The sequence below is a fragment of the Eutrigla gurnardus genome (assembly GCF_963514095.1).
Source record: "Eutrigla gurnardus genome assembly, contig: SCAFFOLD_93, whole genome shotgun sequence".
Taxonomy (NCBI): Eukaryota; Metazoa; Chordata; class Actinopteri; order Perciformes; family Triglidae; genus Eutrigla; species Eutrigla gurnardus.
In genome coordinates this window covers 38104-64980 of record NW_028155390.1, presented here as the reverse complement: position 1 = coordinate 64980, position 26877 = coordinate 38104, and the positions used below count along the sequence as shown (strand labels likewise).

At 43.0% G+C, this 26877-nt stretch overlaps 1 protein-coding gene and 1 long non-coding RNA gene across 2 annotated transcripts; both read right to left on the bottom strand.

The window, feature by feature from the left end:
• Positions 1-680: 680 nt before the first annotated feature.
• Positions 681-26221, bottom strand: LOC311010324. The gene is made up of 3 exons (XR_014596764.1): positions 26155-26221; positions 1572-1657; positions 681-947 (listed from the first exon to the last, which is right to left on the bottom strand). It is a non-coding gene; the product is annotated as an uncharacterized lncRNA (long non-coding RNA).
• Positions 18304-25872, bottom strand: LOC311010323 (uncharacterized protein; the record flags this gene model as incomplete). Its single annotated transcript, XM_084040852.1, has 7 exons — positions 18304-18914; positions 19811-19903; positions 20029-20176; positions 21782-21814; positions 24463-24503; positions 25665-25735; positions 25848-25872. 7 exons carry the CDS (start codon positions 25870-25872, stop codon positions 18603-18605), a joined length of 723 nt encoding a protein of 240 aa, XP_083896978.1. The 3' UTR covers positions 18304-18602.
• Positions 26222-26877: the final 656 nt, after the last annotated feature.

Sequence of the window (26877 nt, the reverse complement as noted above, 5' to 3'; positions counted from 1 at the left end):
TTCCACATGGGACCAACTTAATGGACTCTGATGTTTGAACACATTGTAGATATTACCCTGCACTGACTTTGCCTGATTATTAATAAGAAAGACAACTTCATCTGGTTTTCAATAGAAATATACAGTTTATTATATATGCGCGCTCTCACGCTTTCCCTCTTTCTTCCTCTTACCCGAGTAGCTGCCTTCACTCGCCATCGATCGCGACTGTTAAGCAGCTTTTATCGATCATTAATCGTCCGTTCATAGATCGTATTATACCGCTGACCACGGAACACCAGCATCTTCACCGCGGAGACGACGCAGGCAATCGGCCCGTCGGAGTACATGTACATGTTATTTGGATTTCCCTCTGAAGTAAGTAAAATCACTTACCTGGTTTAAATACGTTCCTTTATTATTTGATTACCAATAGATGTGCATATGCATGCATAAACAAATGTAGGCTACATGTAGGCTAATATAAGTGGTTTTAATAATATCATGTATGAGTTTGGTGTGATAAAAAAACAAGTACAAGCAAGTGGGATATTAGTGAATAATTTATTAGACAAATAATCCATGTTATATATACAGGTTGCAATACGTGTATGATAGGAAGAAATAAGTAGTTTATCAACAAATGAATAGGAAAGCATTCAGAATAAATGTAATATCTGATGTTTTCTCTTACAGGTTGGTGCCAGACGGCCGTATTGCAGGTCAATCCTCATGTTCCCCCGATGGGCCTCTACTTCGGGAAGGGGATTTAAGGAAGGACTTCTGTCTTTCAAGGCGTTCCACGGAGAACCTCGTCCACTGCTTACTAACAGAACAGATGGGTTCCATGTCCATAGTTCCACGGTGGTGATGGGGGTGACAGCGACGAAGTCAACGAGCCACTCCAGCAGTCCTGGGACATCCTCAGAGGCTCGCAGCTACAGTGTCTGCTCCAAATGTCCAGATCCCTGTGTTGCAGGAACATGATTATTGTTGAGGTTTTATTTGTGTTTATCAGTAGTGCAGTTTATAAGTAATACCACACAGTAGTTCTTACAGACAAATGTTTCCTGTTTAATGATTTACGATTATTAGGTTGTGTACAAATCTAAATAATAAATATCTGAATATATATATGATTGTTGACTCATGTTTTAGGCCTGCAGGTCTATTTCCCTCCTGCTCTGGAGGAGAGACCCTGCTGCAGTGGTTGGCATCATGGCTGAGGAGATGGGGTGTAGTGGGGTAATAGCAGGTCTTTGCTCCATCACCTCATCCATGACAACAAACACTTCCAGTGTGCAGCAGTGACCTCTCCTCCCTCAGTGCTGACACCTTCAGTTCATACTAACAACACTTCTCATAATCATTGTTTAGATCAACTATTCACCACTAGTCATATATTATAATATGTACTGTAATACTGTTCCACATGGGATAGACTTAATGGACTCTGATGTTTGAACACATTGTAGATATTATCCAGCACTGACTTTGCCCGATTATTAATAAGAAAGACAACTTCATCTGGTTTCTTTTATGCTTCACATCAAGCATGTAGAGTTCAATACTTTAAACTGCTTCCAACTCACCTTGTATTTCTGCTTCATGTTCTCCCACTTCTTCTTTGTCCATCTGGCTCCACCTTCCCTCCATCTAATGTTCTTCAATAAACATCCTATATGAAGAACAGCACGTAGAAAAGTGTTACAGTTCATTGATGATTTCTTGCTGTCCAACAGAACGTTTCAGGTAGACATCTCAGGAGAGCAGGACAACTCCCGTCTATATACGCTGGTGTTCAACCTTATATCATTGAGCAGCTAAATATGCACCAGTAGTAGTTAAGCCCTGCATATGAGAATTATAACATTTAACACCACATTTTCTTAAATGAAGCTTCTCAGAGCAGCTTTCCTCCTGCCGGTGATCTTCTCCTCATCGTTCACTCCACTGAATGAGGCGCCCGGTGTCTGCATCCCTCCCTTTAACGAACGGTGCACCGCGTTATTTACCACCGGTAAATATATAACCACGGTTTAACATAAGCACTATATTCTTAGTTAACGTCGGTAAAAACGGCACATTTGCCGATCCGCTTGCGCTCGCTAACCTCTATGGTAAATTACCGTCAGTAGGCTAGCCGGCTGGCAGGACCTTCGATTCGTAACGTTAACGTACAATGCCAACAACAATAAAGTAACGTTCATTATCAATACGATTTAAAAGTCAGCTGGAAACATAAAAATCATGTTACAGTATACTTACATGTGTACGCGGTGTGATATCATGAGAGGCTACACGGCTCTCAGCGGGACAGCTCAAGTAGTGCGAGGACACAAGGTTAAAATATAGTCAAAAAGATTTTAATACAGTCCGTGAGAAGGATCAACAAAACGTTCCAGTTTCAAAAACAAAAAAGGTTTAGCAAAGGGGAAGGTTGCTCTTCAACAGTCTTAACTAAACAAAAGTCTCTTCAGCCACAAAATCATAATTCCTGATAGGCTCAGGTAAGTGTTCTCCTCTTGACGGCAACTCTTCAACCTTACTTTCGGTTAGCGCTGTAGCTCGTGGTCAAGTCAGCAGTCGGTCATCCAGGTAAGAATATCCAGTTTCAAGCTCCCGGTGTTCTTTGGTAGAGAGCTCCACTAGGAGCTTGTCTCCCCGCACTCCTCTCGCCACTCACTGTGACCCAGCTGCTTAAAACAGCCCATCAGCTCATCCTGCACTGATCAGCCTCAGGTGTGTTAGCAGGTAGGGGTGGAACTCCCAACTCCACCAGCAGATGGAGCCATAGCTGTGTGGGGTTGCAGCCATCTTAGGGGGATGTAGCGCCCCTCCAGGACACAGCCTCTCGTGACATCACACATCCTCCCCCTTGAGACCGACGTCCTCGTCGGGGTGAAGGAGGTGAAGAGGGCGTTGCGTCGGGAGAGGGCGTCCGCATTGCCGTGGCGCTTGCCAGCCCTATGGACAACAGAAAAGTTAAATGCTTGTAGGCTCAGAAACCATCTGGTAATCCTACTGTTAGTTTCCCTGTTCTTGGCCATCCACTGCAGAGGGGCATGATCAGACACCACCGTGAAATGTCTGCCCAGGAGGTAGAAGCGCAGGGACTCCAGGGCCCAGGTTACCGCCAAGCATTCTTTTTCCACAGTGGAATAATTTCTCTCTCTTGGAAGTAGCTTCCCGCTTAGGTAGAGAATGGGATGTTCCTCACCGTCGTGTAGCTGGGTGAGTACAGCACCCAGACCCACCTCTGAAGCATCCGCCTGGACAATGAATTCTTTCAATTCTTTCAAGTCTGGCGCCACCAGGATCGGACTGGAGCACAGAGCTCGTTTTAGGTTGACGAAGGCAGCCTCCGCCGCAGGGCTCCACCCCACCATTCGTGAATGGCGTTTGGTTGTCAATTCTGTTAGAGGTGCAGCTATGGTAGCAAAATCCATTGTGTAAAATCCCAATGGTGTATCCCAGGTAGTTTGTCTCGCTGAAGGCCAGTCTGCACTTTTTTGGGTTCGCGGTGAGGCCTGCTTCCCTAAGCGAATCGATCACAGCTTGGACTCTGAGTAAGTGGCTGGCCCAATCTGGACTTTGTATGACGACATCATCCAAATATGCCGCTGCGTACCTCCTGTGGGGAGCGAGGACCCGATCCATCAAGCGTTGGAACGTGGCAGGCGCCCCGTGGAGACCAAACGGAAGCCGGGTATACTGGTACAGCCCCTCCAGTGTGGCAAAGGCCGTCTTCTCCTTGGACGCCAGGGTCAGGGGCACCTGCCAGTAGCCTTTTGTGAGATCAAGAGTGGTTAGGAAGCGAGCATGCCCTAAGGAGTCTATTAAATCATCGACACGAGGCATTGGGTATGCATCAAATTCAGACACTTCGTTCAACTTCCGATAATCATTACAGAACCGTACTGACCCGTCGGGTTTGGGAACCAGGACAATGGGACTCGCCCAGGCACTTTGGGATTCCTCGATTACGCCCAGCTCCAGCACAGGGTTCGACAATAACGGTTGCCCGATTGCCCGGGGCAAGTAAAAATAACCGGCGGGCAGGTAGAACCTGTTCAGACTTGCCCGGTCGGGCAAGCACAAACTCCGACAAATTCGTATCATCTGTCTGCTGCTGTGGAGGCGGCAGTTGCAGTGTGCTGCTTTTTTTTTTTTTTTTTTTTTTTTTTTTTTGTGTGTGCTTCGATTGGCTAATGGTACAGACACACCAACTCCGGCAGCGACGCAACGGACCGTCGAACGCACCGGCGAGTGGGCAGTTCTGTGTTCAAGTTGGATCAATTGGATAGACGTCCTGCGAAGTGGGTTCTTGAGTTTTGCTCTGCCGTTTCCAACATGGCGGCCGGGCCACAAACGATCTCATTTTACAGTTAAACTACACGCTATAGCATGTTTCTGAAAACATTTGAGGCGGGAAATGTGTAGTGCAGTAACAGAATCTGGATTCATATTTGATCAACACTGCCTAGTTTGATAGTTTGAACGAAGTTTCTGGAGCCGGCGGCATTGCGTTGGACGGACGGCATTTGCATAAAGTTCAATCCATCGAACTTTATGCAAATTCACGTACGGCGACAGGGCCGCCAATTCGACGTGCCGTATCCATCATGCGGAGCTCCTGCTCTACATAGACAATGAATGGGATCCGTTGACTTGACGTCTGCTGCCGGAGTTGGTGTGTCTGTACCATGAGCCTCTGTGCTGACGTGCTGACGTACCGACGCAGACGTACGGTGACGTTGTTTCACTTCCGCGGGAACGACAGCTATCGCAAACAAAATTTAGACAGCCATAGCAAGTCACTTCCTCACCTGGCCTGCGTACAGGCTAAAAAACACAGAAATGTTCCCGGACCGATGGACCGTTGTGTCCAAAGACTCTACCTGGAGAGCCACAACCAGATAAAAAAATGTCTAACGACAGCTTATCATGTCGCCAAAACGGAGCAGCCGTTCACGCAGTATGCATCTCTTCTAAATCTCCAGACGACAAATGGAGTGGACGTCGGGTCAAGATACAATGTCACAACATTTCTTTCATTGGTTGGAAGAGAGCAGGGAGAAGTTTCATATGAAATGTAATTGCAAATGAAAAATAAAAACAGCTTTCTGACAGAAGAAGTGTTGTGTAGTGTCGTCTACAGTCAACAGATAATGGATTTTAGTAAGATATAAGTCTTGAAGAAAATTTGCACAACACTGCGGCGCCACAAAAAGAACCTCTTAGGCAGGGCAAGTAAGAATTTAGGCAGGGCAAGTAGATTTGAAAAGTACTTGCCCGACGGGCAAGTAGGAAAAAACCTTAACGTCGGACCCTGCAGCATCTTCCTTACCTCCTCTTGAATAGCCATTTTACGAGCCTCTGGTACCCGGTAAGGGCGTTGGTTTACCGTTTGGCCGCCTGGTGCGGATCTCATGTTGGATCACCTCTGTGTGCCCGGGGAGGGAGGAAAAAACATCTCTGTTGCGATCCACCAGCTCCAGGGCCATCTGCCGTTGATGTGGGGACAGGCTTGGACCCACCTGAACCTCCTCTCTCACCGGTTCCTTGAACTCTGTGGGGGGTAGATGACTGAACAGCGCCTCCCTGGCGTGCCACTTCTTTAAGAGGTTAACATGGTAAATCTGTTCAGGTTTTCTTTTATCAGGTTGCCTCACCTTGTAGTTTACCTCTCCCACACGTTCCATGACCTCATATGGTCCTTGCCAGGTAGCCAGGAATTTGCACTCAACGGTTGGCACCAGGACCAGCACTCTGTCCCCCGGAGTAAACTCTCTGGGTTGAGCAGATCGGTTGTAGGAGGCTTGCTGTTGCCGTTGGGCGGTCTCCATGTGTTCACGTATTATGGGATAGATGGCCTTCATTCTCTCTCTCATGGCTCCCACATGCTCGATCAGGGTCCGCTGACGACATGGCTGGTCCTCCCAGGCCTCCTTGGCGATGTCCAGCAGTCCTCTGGGTCTGTAGGAAAGCAAGAGCTCAAAGGGTGAAAAACCAGTCGAAGATTGAGGTACCTCTCTCACCGCAAACAGTAGGTATGGTAGCAGCTGATCCCAGTTGCGGCCATCTTCCCCGACCGCCTTCCGTAGCATGGACTTTAGTGTTTTCTTAAAACGTTCGACCAACCCGTCCGTCTGGGGGTGGAAGACGGACGTTCTCAGCTGTTTGATCCTCAGCAGGGAACAGAGTTCTTTCATCACCCTGGACATGAATGGACTCCCTTGGTCCGTCAGAATCTCCTTCGGGATCCCCAGACTGGTTGAGAGGAGGAACAGCTCCTTGGCGATTTGTCTGGATGTGGCTTTCCTCAGCGGGATGGCCTCTGGGTATCGTGTGGCGTAGTCCAGGATGACCAGGATGTACTGATGCCCCCTGGAACTTTTCGGTAAGGGCCCAACTATGTCCAGTCCAATCCTCTCAAAAGGAGTTTCGATGATGGGCAAGGGGATGAGCGGGTTTCTATATGTGGGCTTTGGCGCCACCCGCTGACATTCAGGACAACTACGACAGTGGTTCTCTATCTCTTTATGTACCCCCGGCCAAAAGAAGCGTTGCAAGACCCTTTCCTTAGTCTTCTCTACTCCTAGGTGGCCTCCTAGGGGGTGCGTGTGGGCTAGGTTGAGTACGGTGGCCCGGTGGGGCTGTGGTACAAGGAGCTGTTCATGCACTTCATCATTTTTCTTTACCACCTGATAGACTAAACCCCGGCTTACTGCAAAATGGGGATAAGTAGGGCCGGCCCTATCTCCTAGCACTACTCCTTCTAGCACCTGCACATTTCTTAAGGCATTTGCAAGCGTGGGATCTTGTAACTGGGCTGTACCATACTGGCCTGTGAGAGGGAGACGCTCCTTGGCACCTTGGACGTCTTCCTCACTGGAAATCAGGGCACTTTCCGGGGCCATGTTCCCTTCCTCTGTGTCTGGGCCAGTCTCTGTGTTAGCCTGGGCACCTGCCATTCCTGCAAGAGCACAGGCTGGAGTGAGTGGACCTGAGGGTTGAACTTGATTATTCTCAGGATGAGTCTTACCTCTCCGCCACCGAGGTACTCGGGTTAGCCTCTCCTGAGTCTCTCTCCAGAGCGGGTGAAAGGCAGGGCAGTCTCGTCCAATTAGGACAGGTACGGGTAGGGAGTCCACCACCCCTGCCACTGTGAGTATGGTTCCCCGGGTGGTAGTCATTGTGAGTTCCGTGGTGGGGTAGTCTCTGGTGTCTCCGTGGACACAGGAAACGGGAAGGACTTCCCCCGGGGTCAGACACAATGGATCCACCAGGTCCTTACGCACCAGGGTGACCCGGCTACCTGAGTCGAGTAAGGCCTCCACGTCGTGGTGATTCACCGTCACCGGGCAGGTGGGAGGTCGTTCTGGGGCGCCATCTATGACACCCACAAGGGAGGCAAAAAGGTGGGCAGGCGGTGAGCTGGAGGACCCAGCAGTGGGCATCGGCTCATCCGCTGGTTTCACACACTGCCAGGAGATGTGTCCCATCTCCCCACATCGATAACACTGTCGGGTTTCACTCTCCCGGTGCACTCTCCCTGGCCCCAGCTGGGCTCGGGCTCCCCCTGGAGCCTGGGCAGCTCCTGAAGTGGCTGGGGTGAAGACCTTGGGGTTCTTTGGCCGGGCTCCTCCCATCCGTGGTGGGGAAACACTCCTGGGTTCCTTTCTGGAAGCACGTAGCATATCGGCCGTGGCCTGGTATTTTTCTACAGCTTCCACGGTTAGTTCGGCTGTGGTCAAGGCCTGCTGACTGAGGAACCGCTTCGCCTCGTACGGCAGGGCCCGCAAGTAGTGATCCACCACAATGGTCTCCACCACGGCTGCTGCTGTACTTTTCTCTGGCTCCAGCCATTTCCGCGTGACCCGGACAAGTTCGTGCATCTGCGCCCGGGGAGGCTGGTCTGGTTTGAAGGTCCAGTTGTGGAAGCGTTACCAAACTTGGTGAGCCCATTTCGGCTGAGGATCTCAGTCTTCAGAGCATCATAGTCCGTCACCTTGTCGGGGGGAAGGTCCCGGACTGCACTCAGCGACTCCCCCTCTAGGAAGGGGGCTAATAGTCCAACCCACTGTGCTTTGGGCCACATTTCCCTTGTGGCTGTGGCTTCAAAGGCGTGCAGGTACGCCTCAACGTCATCCGTAGCCCCCATCTTGGAGAGGAAGTCACTCGCCCTTGTTGGGCGCACATTACGAACAGCCATTTGTTTTTGCAGCTGTAATTCCTCCGTCTTCAGGTGGTTGGCTCTCTTCTGCTCCTCCAAGAGAGCCACGTTTGCTTGCGTCTGGGCTTGCTGGCTAGCAAGGAGGGCTTTCGAAATTTCCTCCATTTTGTTGTGTGGGGGACCTACGGCCAATTTGGAAAACTGGGTGATCAAATTTTTTGTGTTCTCCTCTGACATGCACTATTAACGTTTGAGCACTGCCCGCATTCTCCACCATATGTGATATCATGAGAGGCTACACGGCTCTCAGCGGGACAGCTCAAGTAGTGCGAGGACACAAGGTTAAAATATAGTCAAAAAGATTTTAATACAGTCCGTGAGAAGGATCAACAAAACGTTCCAGTTTCAAAAACAAAAAAGGTTTAGCAAAGGGGAAGGTTGCTCTTCAACAGTCTTAACTAAACAAAAGTCTCTTCAGCCACAAAATCATAATTCCTGATAGGCTCAGGTAAGTGTTCTCCTCTTGACGGCAACTCTTCAACCTTACTTTCGGTTAGCGCTGTAGCTCGTGGTCAAGTCAGCAGTCGGTCATCCAGGTAAGAATATCCAGTTTCAAGCTCCCGGTGTTCTTTGGTAGAGAGCTCCACTAGGAGCTTGTCTCCCCGCACTCCTCTCGCCACTCACTGTGACCCAGCTGCTTAAAACAGCCCATCAGCTCATCCTGCACTGATCAGCCTCAGGTGTGTTAGCAGGTAGGGGTGGAACTCCCAACTCCACCAGCAGATGGAGCCATAGCTGTGTGGGGTTGCAGCCATCTTAGGGGGATGTAGCGCCCCTCCAGGACACAGCCTCTCGTGACATCACAGCGGTTTGTGTCGGGCTGTCGCCAGAATCACCGCAGTCGTCCGCCATTATCCAAAACTTTTCAGCAGTCAGAGGAGCCGCAATGCATTTTGGGGAAGTTGAGTAGATTTAGCAAGGTCCGCTGTATACTCAGAAATTCTTGCCAATGCAGTATACATCCGGGCATTTCTCGCGTACACAAATTCACATACTATTGTATCTGAACGCACTACGTACTCAAATTTACGTCACAATTGACTACGAGTAGGACGTTAGTATGGCATTTCGAACACAGCCTGTGACCTGCAGATATGATAGTTATGCAGCGTCTCATTACAGAAGGCTGTTATATAAAAAAACATTTAAAAAAATGTTGGTTTTATTAGTAGTAGTTGTAGAACTGGTGAAATAAACAAAAAAAAGTAGAATTATATACCTAAAAATACCCATAATCTCATCTGGAACACTTTGTTCCAGATGCAGCTCCGTCTGACGTTGCCCTACAACACTGCACTTGCAAAGCTCATTTTTGGGTGTCTTTTTATCTACTTTCTACCAGTTGTTGGTCAGGCTTGTGGCTGTGGCTTCATTCAACTTTTAGGCCTATATATATAACAGCCACAGCTAACTTGTTTCATTCAAAAAGAAAAATAATTTAGGCGAGGCAAAAAAATTGCAATTTCCACTATGTTTGAGCTGCAGTAACTCAGTGTCAGTAACACTTAGAGTAAATCTGAGCTTTGTGCCTGTAGTCATAGGGGTTCAAAAACAGTAACCATTTTACTTTGGGTATGTCGTTTTCAACCTTTTCTTCAAAAATAGGACGGCCAATGCCAGTGTATAGGGTGCTAGGGGAAAAAAATCGCTAAAAATGTACACAAAAAGGGGGGTATTTTCAAAATACTGAATGCAAGCTGGACTTGTTGGGTGGGGATTTTACCAGGCTTGGACATGTCATTGATTAGCAACAATAGTGATTTGGGTAATTTTTAGTTTCTTGGTAATGTCAGATTAAAAGAAAAGCGACTTGACGACTTTTTCCCCATTGACTGTTAATAAGGAAATAGTGACATAAAAATACTATAAATCTCATATATATATAGATAAGGTGGCCTCAGACACACAGGCACGCACGCACACGCACACACACACCCCTCAACAAGACTGCTGATGACCGTTTACCAAATTTGATGGCAACAACTCTAACCACTGCAAGACAATTAAGAGTTGAAAAATGAAAGTGGACACTTTTGTCCGCATCAGACACAAGGGTTAAAACTGGTAATATTTTTCATTTCATGAGGCGTTTAATCACGCTCAAAACTGTTTGGCATTAAACAAATTACACAACTATTGTCTTCTCTATATACAACACATTTTTCGGACAGTTGGCACATCTCTATAGCAATCAAATCTCTAAATTCAGATGGTATTGACATCACATGCTTTATCTGGCACCTAGATTCACCATATTAGCCTTGATGAATCAATCTTGGTTTTGACACACACTTTCTTACAAGAGACAACACGTGCTTACAACCTGTGACACTCCTAACATTGGCAAATGAGACTATCTGGCAGACACTGCCATCAGATATCCGAACCAAAGTGTTATCTCTTTTTAGTTTCCTTCTGTAATTGATGCTCAGGAAAATTTGTGAGTCAACTACTGCTTTGTGGTAAAACATGGCTTGATCTTTGACAGCGTATCCAAGATGTTGCTCAATAGCATCTCTTTCATATAGATTAAGAGCTTTAAAGCAACCACCTCCAAAAAGCACAGTACCATGTACCCGTATTGCATGTTTAGTTGAGCAATAGCCATCTAGCATTGTGTCAAACAGCTGCTTTACTCTGGGTTGAACATTGGTCATAACATTTTCGCCAATAGCCTCTACCTGTTTTAGTAACAGAAAAGATGTTACTATCTGTAAGGGTACAGACTGTGTGCCTTTGTATAGTTTCAACAGAGAGCCATTACACCCTTCAAAACTGTATGCACTGTAACACCATAAGGGCCCCCAGTTTCTGACACTGTCACTCAGATGAAGAAGAATGTGAACATTGTATGTCATATGTGATCTACCATACAAGGTCTCAAAATCTTGCACAAACTAATTTAGGTGTTGAGATGCATAGAAGAGCTCCAGTTGTGTTATGGATGTAGATTGCAAGACAAAAACTGCTTGGCACAAAAGGAGGAAGTGTCTAAAAAATTGACCTGGAAGAATGGATTTCAAAACAATAGGAGCATAAAACAAGAGAAAACATCCAATGATAGAAAAGCATCAAATTAGTAGGCAATGCATGCAATATATTAGTTAACTGTAATCATAATGAATACACACATGAAACAAACAGTAAGGGAACATACTTCTCCAGGCTCATTATCCATCCTCTCCCTTTCACCGTCACTGCCATCCGCAGCGTGTCCACTGGGTTGCTGGGGGGGGAGAAACATTTGTGAAGATAACTTAATATCTTGAGTTATAGGGAGAAGTGTCACAGTGACGGCAGAAGACGCCGCGCATGCCTATGAAGCCAAACACTAACCATTTTGGGCCATGACATGCTGTTAATCAACTGCTGAGAGGACACAATATGTGGCTTATTTAAATGAATATTACTCCTATACCATTACACTTAAAATTATCCAGACTGTAAAAATGTAATCTTACCTCTTGATGACTCCCAACCTTGGCATCTTCAGTGGAATCAGAATCTGAGCTGCATAAATATTTATTATTGCTACATTTGCTAAATACCTATAACCCATAAGCAGTTTAACCACAACTTAACACATTTTACAATATGTATTTATATGTATGTTTACCTGTCTCCCACACTGGGATCTGCAATAAAGTCAATAATATTAACGTTAGATTGTTTGGTAAATGTTACATGAAGCTTGAAGACATTTATATTTATATATATTACAAATATTTTAGACTTTAAATCCGAATTTCATACACATTTGCCTGCACACCAATGCAACGAATGTGTTTTAGGAGTTCACGTTATTACTCCCATTTTTCATAAGACGAGGAAAAGTTTAGCTAACGTTAGTTACTAATTAAAGTAGATAGATTCATATATATACTTAAATCACTGCCACTATTACCAATTTTCTCCATACGATATATTGTCCTTCGTGGTATTGGCTCCTTCTCCTCTCGCAAATATCGTCGGTACATGACCCATCTTTTCTTGTGAGGTGGCTCCATTTTAAACACCCTGGTCGCTTTTCTGTTTAGGCGGCAAGTTGAATCATAGAGTGCGCGAGGCGTATTTGTTTTTTAACGTGTGTAACGGCCCTGGTTGGTTGGTGGGCAAATGTGTCTGGTTGCTAGGTGCCCAGCAACCAAAAGTCAGAAGCTAGCCAATCAGGGCCAATCATACATTTGAGTTGCTTGGCGACGAAAGAGAAAAAAAGAACGAAGAAAGAAGAGAAAGAAGTCAGACGGTCATGGACAAGATGTATGTGTTAATTAAGTGGGTTAAAGAAAACAAAGTCAGTGTAGGGTTGGAGAACTATGTGAAAGATAAAAAAATGTTAACAGACCCCAAAAGAATTGGACTGGTGGAGCATGGGGCACTCGGTGTAAACCGCCCCAAAGGTGGCTGGAAAGCCTTTCCGGCACAGATCATCGCCGTTCAAGGTAAGAATGAATATTCTTGTTAAAATTAACGTTAAAGTTGCAGCTCGCATAATATATTACGTTAACAGCACTAAAGTTTTAATTACGTAACGTCAAGTCGAGCAATTAAATTATTAACGGAACTTCGTGTCCGTTCGTGAACAAACTGAACTAACGTTAGCTAAATTTAACGTTAACGTAACGTTTAATGTTAAATTTACTTGATATGGGGCGCGCCGTTGGCGGAGTGGTTTAAGCGCATACCATGTACGAACGTACATACGCAGCCGACCCCGGTTCGAATCCCGGCCGGAGGTCCTTTGCTGCATGTCACATCCCCTCTCTCTCCTCATGTTTCCGATCTATCCACTGCTAATAAAGGGCGTCTATGCCTCAAAAAAATCTTTAAAAAATAAAATAAATAAATAAATAAAATTTACTTGATATGTTAGCTAACTATCAATTTTTTTTTATTACTACGAGCTACACTGTGCGACATGGATCTTACGAACTTGGGTAACTTAACGTTACAACATACAGTTTGATATTATATAATTAACAGTTAATGTTAACGTTAACATTACCGTTGGGTCAAAGCTCACCAGTTTTCAAACGGTGTTAACGGTTGTTAAATCCTGACGTCACGCCTTTATTTCTGGGTCCATCGGTGTACAGTTATCACTGACTGTAGCCGCTCGGCAGCCGCTCCGCCGCTGTTAGCCGAGCAGCTACAGGCAGTGCTGCTGTTAGCCAGGCTAGCCAGGCCAAACAGCAGCTAATGCTCATGTCAAAATAAATCGCCGTCAAAACGTGGGAGGGACCACTGCATGAAAAGTCGGATTTTCGTCCCTGTAAACGCCCGAAAATCTCCCTAATTTTCGGGAGTTAACGACAATTTACAGGCTGCGAACGCCGCGTTCGTCTGTGCCGAAAATTGTCGGAAACGAACCACAGCGAAGGCTCTAATTAGCATATGAATAGCGGCGAAACCGCGCCTGGCCAGAGATGGCTTGAATATCCTTACTCAGGATTGGATGAAACCACTAGTTTTAAACAAGTATAATCGCTCGTGATTGGTTGGCAGATCTGGTCATTATAAATGTAAAGCCAACCCACGTTGGCAGATCTGTCACTATTGGTCAACCTGATGAGTCATTATAAATGTAAACCCCACCCCCGTTGGCAGATGTGTTACTATTGGTCACACTGGGTCTTTTAAACAAGAATAATCACTAGTGATTGGTTAGCAGATCTATCACTATATATATATACATATATATATTAGGGCTGTCAAAAGATTGATTTTTTTAATCGCGATTAATCGCATTTTGTCCATAGTTAACTCGCGATTAATCGCAAATTAATCGCATTTTTTTTAGCACATTTTTTTTTCTTCTAAATGTACTTTAATGAATTTTTTTTCATATTCTTAATACTTTTAACAACATAAGGGCAAATATACTTGATTTATGAAAATGTTTATTTAACACTTCAAATATCTCCTTACCAAAACATGGGATCAAAACAGGGTTATAAGAATATATCACAAACAATTAAAGTGAACATGTCACAGGAGATAGTGTAACAGGAGAGAAGTACAGTTAGGATATAAGTGCATTGGCTTGCAAGTGATATCTCAGACTGGACGTACTTCTATGGTAGCTCATTTCATACCCACAGTACGCGCAGATGACTTTGGTCTTATCGACTGAACCATCCGGCAGTCTTTTGAAGGTGAATTTGCCGTTCACAAATCGATTTTAAACGCGTGTGGACGCGCCGCTTCCCAGTATTGCACGCTTGGTGGGCTGCCACTAGAGGATGATTGACAGGCGCTCTCCTTCAAACAACATATTTTTGCGAGCGTTCGCGAGCGTTCCCGAGGCGGCGAGTCGAGCCCGGCGCCTCTGATTAGCATAAAGTAGATTCGACTTATACTTGAGGAGCGGCCAACTCGCGCGCGGTCTCTCGACATTCGCAGCAACGCTACCAGAATACAATGAATGGGACGCGGGGAAACACCGCTGCCTGTGGACGCGCACCTTCCCTCTGGATCAAGACTACAGGTGCCACCGACGGCCATAAATCATACAATGCGCGTTTTTTTTTTTTTTTTAATACCGAGCGTAATTCGCGCGTTAAAAAAATTAACGCCGTTAAGAGGATGTTATTAACGCGTTAACTTTGACAGCCCTAATATATATATATATATATATATATATACACATATATATATATATATACACACATTTATTTGTATTTATTTATATATTTATAAATATAAATATGAATGAATTTATTGAGGAAAGGAAAAATTGCCAGGAGGAAGTATTCAAAGAAAGAGCTTTATTGACAACACAACACACAACTGTACAAATTTGCCCACACAACAAACAAATGAACTGGCGACATTCTGTCCGAATTTGGTCAATTTTACAGCTGCCTGCGGTGCGTGGCCCTGTACTTGGGAGTCTTCTCTAATCGCGACTGTAGAGTCGCACAGAGCTCGGTGAGCTCCTGGCTACGAGAGGATGGAGGTCGCACAATCCATCCAGACACCCCGCCAACGACGCCGTCCTCCTCATCAGACATCATGTCTGTGGTGGCGCACTTCCAACGGTCCACCTCATCGCCAGCAAGCACACTCCGTCTCGCTTCCAGCAGCTGTAAAACAATCAATAAAGACAATCAGTACTGCGCGATGCACTGCGCATGGACACAACACATCTATTAATGCACCTGAAAAATAGGTTTAGGTAGGTTTGGTCACATTGACCAAAAACGGATCTAATAAATCTAATAAGTCTTACCCTCTTTCTCCTGGAACGACTCCGAGCTGACGTCTTCACAGCTTCCGCCTGCGATGCGAGATCAGGCTGTGTGTGTCTGAAGCTCCTGCGTACCGTTTCATAGTATGTCTTACAGGCAGCTGGAAAACAAATGAGTGGTATGAATAAGAAAACTTAAGTCACAGTAAAATTAAAACAAGGAAGAAAAAACAGTAAAAGTTACTTACACACAATGGCGTCACTATCAGCGTCATAGAAATCCGGACTTGCGGACAAAGCTCCGAGCAAGTAAGAGGTCACAGCTTCGTTATGAGGCGAGGTTCGTCTGTGAAAACAAAATGAACAGTTAAGATCGGTATCTACTGTTAACGCATCTATTTCCTTATACAGCAGAATGAAAGCATATTCTTTAAATCGTACCCTTGCTCCGGTTCGTAGCGCCTACAATTCGTCTCCGAGTTGTGAAGACGGCGTACTGCTTCCTGTAAAAGACCAACAACATACACTTAACAAAGCAACTTAACGTTACACTGGTTCCTCTCTCTTGTTCTTTTACAAGGCTACTATGCTACTTTTAGCTTGGACTATTAGCTTTTAAGCTACTTTTAGCTTGGGCTTGCTTTGCTAATTTTAGCTTAGCTAGCAGTCACCGAACATATTCTTACCGCAATCATCCTGAGAGTCTCCAGCAGTCCTGGGACATCCTGAGAGTCTCCAGCAGTCCTGGATATAAGAATTATAACATTTAAACCACATTTTCTTAAGTGAAGCCTCTCAGAGCAGCATCCCTCCTGCCGGTGAACGTGAACGTCTCCTCCTCGTTCCCCCCACTGAATGAGGCGCCCGGTGTCTGCATCTGTCCCTTTAACGGACAACGGTGCACGGCGTTATTAATCACCGTTAGTAAATATATAACCACGGTTTAACATAAGCACTATATTATTAGTTAACGTCGGTAAAAACGGCACATTTTCCGCTTCGCTTGCGGAAATAATTTACCTAAATGGTAAATTACCGTCAGTAGGCTAGCCGGCTGGCAGGACCTTCGATTCGTAACGTTAACGTACAGTGCCAACAACAATAAAGTAACGTTCATTATCCATACAATTTCAAAGTCAGCTGGAAACATAAAAGTCATGTTACAGTATACACTGTAAAACCCGATAAGTTAATATAACTCAAAAAATTTGGTGAAACAGATTACATCGAAAATTTTAAGTTCACTTACTCAATTTTATAAGTTACACAAAACTCTCTAAATTAAGTAGTCCTAACTAGGTTACTTTAGTAACACAAACGTAATTTTGTAAGTTAAACAAACCTTATAAATTAAGTAGTCCTAACTAGGTTACTTTAGTAACACAAACGTAATTTTGTAAGTTAAACAAACCTTATAAATTAAGTAGTCCTAACTAGGTTACTTTAGTAACACAAACGTAATTTTGTAAGTTAAACAAACCTTATAAATTAAGTAGTCCTAACTAGGTTACTTTAGTAACACAAACGTAATTTTGTAAGTTAAACAAACCTTATAAATTAAGTAGTCCTTACTTGGTTATTTAAGTAACACAAACTTAATTTTGTAAGTTAAACAAACCTTATAAATGAAGTAGTCCTAACTAGGTTATTTTAAGTGATCCGAACTTAAATGTGTAAGTTAAACAAACATTCCTGATCAAGTACTTTTCACTTGGTATTTAGTTTAAACACTACAAATTAAGTCAAGTATAGTAAACTTAAATATTGTATTAGGGTACTTAAATTTTTTTTTGAAACAGATTACATAATTTTTTTTAAGTTCCTTTAACTCAAAATCCAGAAATACACATTTTGAGGAAAAATTAAAAAGAAAATATGTCAACACATACAATTCAAATACATGCCACTATTTATTTGAAAAACAGAGCAAAGCCCAAAGAAATGGCCTCCTGAGAAGTGGATAATTAAGACAAAATCCTTAGTGCATGTTCAACTTCATCACTGAACTCTAATCACTTCTGCACATAAAACACTTATCCACGAAACTTCAAACAGTGACATCAGTGTAATCATGTAACAGACTATTTCAAAAATAGTTCAGGACCTAAAAAAACTGGCCCGTGGAACGTTTTTCTTGAAGCATCACATTTAGAAATGGACAATGATAATAAGTCTTCTGTTGCTCAACTCAACATGGCCTATGAACAAAGATATGGGTATTGCATTATACACAGTGGCAAAATGTTTTCCATACACATCCATACGAAAAAACCCTGCATAAAACATTTAAAGTTGAACAGTAATACTTCTCAACATCTATAAGATGTTCATTTAAAAAAAATAAAAAATAATAATAATACCATTGTTAGTGTGCCAAAATGACAGTAGCACAGGTGAATAAGAAAAGTCAAGAAAAAAAAAAAGGACCAATGTTGTTAGCTTTGTCCACACATTAAGATTACTCCACTTCCATCAGGTCATTTTTAAGGCTCAACACCCTGGGTTTCAACTTCCTATCATCCAGGCCCATGAAGACTTTCTGGGTAAATACAAATATGTTGGGCAAGTCATTTGGGTAACTTAGATGCAAGGCATAAATCAGTGCAAAAAGCATGACAAATGCATCAGCAAATGTGGGTAAGCAGAGCATAGCCCTCAGAAATGGCCTCCTGAGAAGTGGACAATTAAGAAAAAATCCTCAGTGCATGTTCAACTCTTAGGATACATACATTATATCACTGAACCCTAATCACTTCTGCACATAAAACACTTATCCACAAAACTTCAAACAGCGACATCAGTGTAATCATGTAACAGACTATTTCAAAAATAGTTCAAGACCTTAAAAAAACTGGCCTGGGGAAAGCTTTTCTTGAAGCATCACATTTAGAAATGGACAATGATTAAAAAAAAAAAAAATCTTCTGTTGCTCAACTCAACATGGCCTATGAACACCATAGTTGTATAACAAAGATATGGGTATTGCAGTATACACAGTGGCAAAATGTTTTCCATACACATCTATACCATAAAAATCCTGCATAAAACATTTAAAGTTGAACAGTTATACTTCTCGACACATCTACAAGATGTTAAAAAAAATGACTCCTGCCATATATAGTATGCCTAAATGACAGTAACATGTGAATATGAGAACTCAACTCTAACACTGTTAGCTTTGTTCACATGTTAAGATTACTCCACTTCCATCAGGTCATTTTTAAGGCTCAACACCCTGGGTTTCAACTTCCCATCATCCAGGCCCATCAAGACTTTCTGGGTAAAGTCAAATGTGTTGGCCAAGTCCTTTGGGTAACTTAGATGCAAGGCATAAATCAGTGCAAAAAGCATGACAAATGCATCAGCAAATGTGGGGAAATCCATAACTATGTTACCCTCAAGCACAACCGCAGTCCTCTCTGGGCAGAAGGCATCTGTTGAATTGGCACTGACCAACAGGAGCCCGACCGGTAGGTTGTCAATGTTTGGTTCATCAGGCTGTGACACCTGAAGACAAGAAGAGAACTGTTAACCCAGATTGGCAAAGCTTTCTCAAGAATCTGTTCTGAAAAATCCATCAGTGATATATCAGAAGACATTTAAAGAGAACCCTAAAAAAACCAATCACTTTCGATGAATGTAATTGGTTTAAGAGGTCAAAAAAATTATCGAAAATTCATGTTTATCTTCAATGTTGCTTCAAGTTCAGCATTTAGCATAATGCAAAAAAAGGTGCTTTCAAATCAATTTTCCCCATCACAGTAACAACGAAATACTATTTTCTTAATGTAGTTATACATTTACTTTGATAAACTTGTGTATTTTAGTCTTCTTCCTTTGTGACAACAGAAAGTCAGTGAGTAATAGCTGCAAAACAATTTACATGTGCTGCTTAGAACTTATGAATGAAGCCTGGAACAGATCTTCTGTATAATACAATTAAGAAAGTATTGTTCGGACATGCACATGTTTTATTTTAAAACCTAAAGAGCTAATTTCAAAGACATCCACTGTGCATCATATTCAACACTGTTGAAGTAAGGTGGGATGATATTCAATACCCGTTGAATATGAGGATGCATTTGTTTACTGATTTGCATCCATTCTATATCCTAGAATAAGTACAAATCTTAAGGTAATACTCAAATACCCAAATAAAATCCGAGTGATAAAGAAATGCTTGATGACTTCTTCCTCAATGACAAAATAATGCTCTTGATGACACCAGGACAGCTCATAATTTTGCTAACATTTTTTTAATTCTAAATTTGACTGTATATAAAAAAAGAGAAAACATTTTCTTCCCAAGCAACTGAAACAATGTAACTATTTGACAAAAATAAATATTCCTTTTCCAAGATCAACTGACCAATAACTCTAATTCTTAACTATTAATGACTCACCCACTGCTTCAGAAATCCAGAGTCATCCTCATGTAGATATGCAGGAAGTGCACGGAGGACAGCAGCACGTCTGACATGGACATCAACTTGTTCCTTGAGCATGAGAACATATTCTTACTTCACTTAGGATTCTTCAGATAATATCCACACGATGAGTTTCTAATCCAAAAATAAACTGTAATATCACTATCAATTACTAAGAAGCATAATCAACTAACCTGGAGGTCATAAGTGTGAAAGAGCTGACCCAGAACATCAGCTACTTTCCCTGTGCGTGCAGCTTTCTTCCTGAACAAGCTGTGAAGACGGGGAGCATGTCGGTCCAACTCTGCATAGAAGTGATTCTTCAGGTTGATGTTTGCAATTCTGTGAAACTCGGCACAGACCTGCAAAAATATTAAATGACTGTTTTACAGTAATGTCAAATCATTGACCTTGAAATATGTCAGATTTGGGGGAAAACTTGCCCCCCAAAAAATAACACTGTCAATTTATATGCCACGGTTAAATTTCAGTAAAACGGTTCAAATTCTCACGAACACAGTCACACAGGAGAATTAAATGGAATGTATCTGCTCAAATAGGTCTACTTAGGAAAATATTTTCACCTGTGACTCTATTTTAAGCGCAGGCCAGCGTTCCAGGATCTCTCCCACAGGTTGGTCTTCATTGATGACCTCTTTGCGCCGCAGGGCGAAGGTGGTCTGCATTAACTTGGCAATCAGGTTAAGGTTTTTGTCAGTCCTCTGAACTTCATCTACAATGTGCAGTCTCAATTGCTCAAGGCTTGCACCATCTTCACCTCTTGGGAAATTAGGGAGAAAATTTACTTCTGCCCTCTTTGGTCTTTTAATGTTAGTGTGGGGTGGTTGTTTGTCTGGATTGTTTCTACTCTTCTTACCAGAATTCACAGCTACCTCATGAAATCCTGCCCGACTCAACTTAGAGCGGTAGTTCCCCATCTTAAACTTGAGACTATTTTTCCAACCATACCATCCTGTCCGAGATCCTGGCTCTTTTAGACAAGGATGCTTCGAGACAAGGGCTTCGGCTACCAGTGAAAAGTCATTATCATTGGGGTATGCTTTGTAGCTATGCATTTTCGCTGCTATGGTCTCAAGTATGACATGCTTTTGTCCCCTAGATAACTTTAGAGACTTCCCTGTCCTCTCATATGTAACATTTCCATCACCAAGTATGAGTTCTACCTCATAGGAAAAAACGGGCACTGGAAAAATATCAGGCCATCTCTCAGTCCTGTCTGGAGTCATGGCATGGGGCAATATTATTGTGTCATCTGATGCTACTGAACTGGCATCACTCTCAGACCTAATAACTTTTAGTACAGCCTTCTGTGGAAGCTCGTCAATGTCTACAAGGGAACATAACTGCCCATCAAAGTCTGGATCTTGGTATGAAAGGCTAAAGTCAAAGTCTAGCTTCAACTTTTCTTTTAGCGTTGTTTTTAGCTCATCCACAGATTCTGGGCGTGAAGATAAAGTCATCTTCCTGACAACATCCATGGAGGTATGGACATGAAGTAGGAAATTTTGAGCTGCCATGTCCTATGCAAGAGAATGAATAAATGAAGAACAATCATTGGGATTGGTTCAAAACAAATTCAGTAATTTCCCAGTAGATTTTAGATGAAAAATAGTATTGCTTCGAATGAAGTATGATTAACCTCAAACGCAAACAGTTAATCAGTCTTTCTAGCTTGTCATGTTGGACAGAGTCACTAATGGCACATTGATTGTGATATTACATCAGTGTTAACTTTCTTCAGGATGCTCCATGTGACTACAGGGCCCCACAAAAACATGTCAATCCTGTACATCTCTGATAGAAATACATCTTTTTTGTGTCAATATCAAATGCCCATCAATATGGTATGCTGGGAGACTTAATGTGTCATTTAGCTGTGACAGCTGATGCACAGAGAAGTTATCTGACGATGTCAATTCAAATGACCTTAAATGCTCACTGTACCAGCACTCGTAGCTCCTGCAAAGAAAGGAAACAGAATTATTGACAAGCAGTATGTGCTCAATCCTGCTGAATTTTGGAAGTCCTCCAGTGTGGCCTGCAGAAACAAACATCCCATTTGCATACTCTGTGCCATTAATGGAGACCTTTGATGTACTGTATATGTTTTGGCTATCTGTATTTGTCTCTATGAAGTCTTTTGCCACTTGAGGCAGTGTGGAAACTTGGACAGAGGTTACACTTGAGGCTTGTGTATGGGGTCTGAAAAATGATGGCGCACTGAAATGATACGCCATCATGTGCTGATGCCTGGTAGCGAGGGTTTTCAAGACATTCTTGAAATTGTGCGTGTCATGTATCACCCTTTTGAAAAAGCGGTGTTTTCCCTCGAATCTCATGGTCCATAGGTGAACAAGAGGCCCAAAACGTTTTGTTAGTTCTGGGTAATGCTCAACGTAATGATGCTTGGGTCGGAGCTTAAAGTCTGGGAACACTGCTTGAAGACCCTGTCTGTGATCACTAATTTTAGTCTGCATGTACTGGATGGATTCTTCCGTGAAAGATGGAGACAACACCAACTGCACTATTTCTTTAAGATCCATCAATATAGCCCATGCTTCATCTCCTTCAGGGACTTGACTTCCTACCATAAGAGGTAATAACCTCAGCAAAGTGGAATTTTCATGCCCATTCCCACCAATGCTTTGTTTGGCTGCAAAGTTCTTTGGAATTATTTGTGGTTTGTCAAGCCTATCAGACTGCTGATATGGAAATGTGCGAATTTTTGTGTTTAGATATTCGAGAGTGAAATACTTCAAACGAATCATCTGATGAATGCACAAAGCCAACTCAACCGGCACAATACCCTCAAACAGGTCATGAAGTATATCAGGCGGGAAACCAGCAATTGGATGAAAATGCAGCAATGCCTTGCTGAGAGCACACTCACCCGTAACACCAAAGTGAGATGCATTTTCTCCTTGCACAACATTCTGAACATGAAGATCGTGGCTGGCTCTGGTTCTCATGCTAAAATCTCCTTCAGACACTTCACTGGACTGTATCTGGTCTCTAGTACAGCAACAGAATCTGCAGACATAGTGTGCTCTGAAACACTGTACAAAGCCTGCAAGACCATGGGCACCCAAATTATCAGCTGCAACACACAACACAGTTCCCCTGATACACTGACCAACCGTTTCAATGAAAATTCCATCCTCCTCGAGAGTGCGCAAGTCTTTCAACAAAGGTGACAGAACACTTTGATAACCACACTTCTGCAGATCAGGTACTTTGCACAGCAGAGCTAGCTGTATGACATGCAGGTTGGACCTATACTGACTAGGTATATTGCCAAGCAACCAGTATACTGCACAAAGCTTGTGGATCTTTCTAGATGTGCCCAAAGGATTAGCCAGTTCAATGTCATCCACGTACAAAATCAGTGACAATTTCAGCTCTCCTGCTTCTGACAATAACTGGTTTTCTTTAAAATATGTTCCATCTTCATGAGACATGTACATTCCAGGTGGTGATGGCTTGGTTTCTTGAATCTTGTCAAGGAGATCAGTATTTTTAAACATTGTTTGCAGCATCTGTAGGATTGGAACATACACTGCTGTGTGTCCACTGGAATCAACAGTATATTGCACTGGCATAACCAGAGGGTAGTTACTCCTTACAAATGTTTTCCTCCGCTTAGCAGTGGATAGTTCTGCACCTTCTGAAGTAGCACTGACAAAAACATTACTTTTCATGATGGCTTCAACTAATTCATGAAGAACGGCATCACTGATCGACAGATTATGCTCTTGAAAAATCTTGATGACAGAGTCTCTGACGAGAGGTTTGGACAATGAGAATATTTGCACCAAATTTTCAACTATGTCCTGTATAGCCATCTCTGATACATGAAGAACACTGTTCATTTTCAAGAACAAAGAAGCCAAATTAATTCTCAACTGAGTTTGCAATCCACCAGTGTCATCTGTAGACTCAGGAGGATGACACTCAAAAGCATCCTGCTCAGGAGAATTCTGGGACGGATCACCGTCATCACATTCAACTTGACTCGGCATTGGTTGGCTGTTGATCTCTGTCAAGACAATATCATCCCTAAAATCTGAGACATCACAGTCTGGATGATGCCTACTTTTGTGGGCATTGAATGATGAGTACACATTAGTACGGTAGTGACAATATTTGAATTGGCAAGCCACGATCTCATGTTGTTTTAAATGTGTCCTGAAATGACTTAGAACACTTTGACCATTAAACGGCTGCTTGAATCTACACACAGAACAGATGAATGACACACATCCCTCCTGATTTTCATTAGGCTCAACTGTCTGACTATGTAATCGTGTTAGGTGAATTTTCAATGCATTTATTGACTGAAATGTGCAGATACAGTCATCATACAGACAAGGCAGAGGACTGACTGAGGAAACATTGCAATGTCGTAAACGATAGTGTTCAAGCAACTGTGCTCTTTCATTGAAGACTGCAGCACAATGTTTGCACTTCCAAGCCATTGGAAAAATAAACAATATTATTCCCAATCCAATTCACAACTAACATGCATAGTGAAAACAATTATGATCAGGTTTTTGATGATTTTTAGTGATGTGATGTGGTGCACATTTTAGTAACCATGCACAACATACCAGATAGAAGATGTAAACCAGTCAGTTGCTTCAGCTTCAGCCTTAATAAAAAGAAGATTGAAAAGTTCATTAGGTTGCAACACATTCACAAAAGCACTACGTTCAATAAGTTGTAAGCATATAACACTTAAAATGTAGCCAACATTGCAGGCATATTATGAAATGTGACAGAAGCTTTGCTTCCTGAAGCTTTGTAATATTCCAAACTAGTTAAGCAAGCTAAATAACATGAATGCTTTTGACCTCTGTGACCAGATAAAACTTTACAAGCCTACATCATATGTTAACTTGCCTTCAAAAATACAGAGCACAAGGGTTATGTTAGAGCATTAACGTTATTTCATGAAATTAATGTAACATTAAAACCTCTTTGCAAACTATTAACTCTCCTAAAGCATGCACAGACATGTCCAGCCGACATTTAGTGGTAACATTTGCACAGAAAAAAAACCTTGAAATATTTCAACTCGAGCTACAACTTCGCGTCGACGCTCTGACACGAAGCCAATCAGCGGCAAACACATAGCGGTCTGTGGTCTCCCGGCGCAGTGAGAGAGTACGTTTCATACAGAGACCAAGCCAACTGTCCGTGGTACAAACGACAAGGTCGCTGCCGTATTTATGCCGAGACGAAGTTCAGTGTTAACGGAGCAGCGTTGTTAGCCTCGTTTAGCTCTGAGCGAGCCGAAAGCCATTGCCAAAACAAGCATTTTACAAGTAATGTGCTATCGTCTGAACGGATAAACTTAACAAACCATGACTTCGGACTTTTTAACCAATCGTTGTTACTTCGGCATACTCTTTATCCGTTTATTGCACTTAAATCACAACATACGGCCGGTCTCTGGCTTGCTATTCAGAGTTCGACGAGATTCACCGATCCCCCTCCGGTTAAATTTATAAACTCAGACAGAGCGCCGTTTAGTTTCCCGGTGTGTCTTGCCCTTCCACAATATGTAAAAAGCAGGAATATGTTTATTTCGGGCACAAATGATAAAACATTATTGCTGTCCAGACAGGAGTTTAAGCTCCCCGCCCGCCCCCCGGTCCTCTCCGGCGTGACAAACGCGTCGCGTTCGGTGTGTGAACACCCCTCGAAGCTTACATGAAATAGCCTAACTGCTGACAAACTAAATGCATTTGATGCAGAAAATAATAACACACAACAATATGGTTTTACATTTAAAAAAAACATTACTCACCAAATTAGTGCGCCCAAAGAGAAGATTGATATAATGGCGGTCAGTGCAGTCAGCACAGTGGCGAGAGTTAGCTTGTCAGGCTGAGAGAATTGCTTCATGCCACAGCACGTATCTTCACTGGCAGTCCCACGGTAAATGTTCCAACGTATCAACGTTCTGATTAAAATTGGAAATGTTGTTCACAGGTGAAGTTACAATATTGTCGCATTTCTCTTCCACCGCGAGCAGCGAGCAGCAGCAATGGCGGACTTTTCAACAGACTCGCTGAATAAGCACGTACGCACGTTCGTGACGTCAGAGGGTGTACGGTAAAACTATTTGAGTACAAATAAAAAATGAATTAAAGTAGTTGAGCACTGTAAACTTAGAATTACAAACGTGTTTTAATGACTCAGAAAAATAGAGGTGAAATAACTTTTTTAAATGTTTGAGTTAACAGACCCCATTTTCTTTAACAAGCTTTAACTGTTCGGGTTTACAGTGTACTTACATGTGTACGCGGTTTGTGTCGGGCTGTCGCCAGAATCACCGCAGTCGTCCGCCATTATCCAAAACTTGTGAAGTCAGACGAGCCGCAATGCATTTTGGGAAGTTGAGTAGATTTAGCAAGGTCCGCTGTACTCAGAAATTCTTGCCAATGCAGTATACATCCGGGCATTTCTCGCGTGCACAAATTCACATACTATTGTATGTGAACGCACTACGTACTCAAATTTACGTCACAATTAAGTACGAGTAGGACGTTACTATGGCATTTCGAACACAGCCGAGATCTATGATCTATGAACCCATCCTTGACCGTCTAGCAGAACTACAACCAGCCATTATAAAGCAGTTTATAGTTGTTAATGTTGTGTCAAAAGGTACTGCATTTAAACATGTTACTGCGCAAGTTTCCTGGCTTCATCCCCATCCGGACAGACATTTTTATGGAAAGCCAATAGAAGTTTGGAGCTTGCAGGGAACAGACACGTCATACCCAGCATCATTTCTGCCTGTTGAGCGCATTGCTGGGAGATGTGTGGTTAACACATCCACTGTGCATTTAAGCACAGAAAGGGTCACTGTAGTCATGCCACTATGCAGTGTTTGAGCTCTAGGAGACTGTGATGTTGTTTGCATGAATGTACATTTTACCTTTGTGGCAAAGCCTGATTAAAAGTAATTGTTGAAGCAAATTGTTTTGTGTATCTTTGAATGAAGATGAAATTAA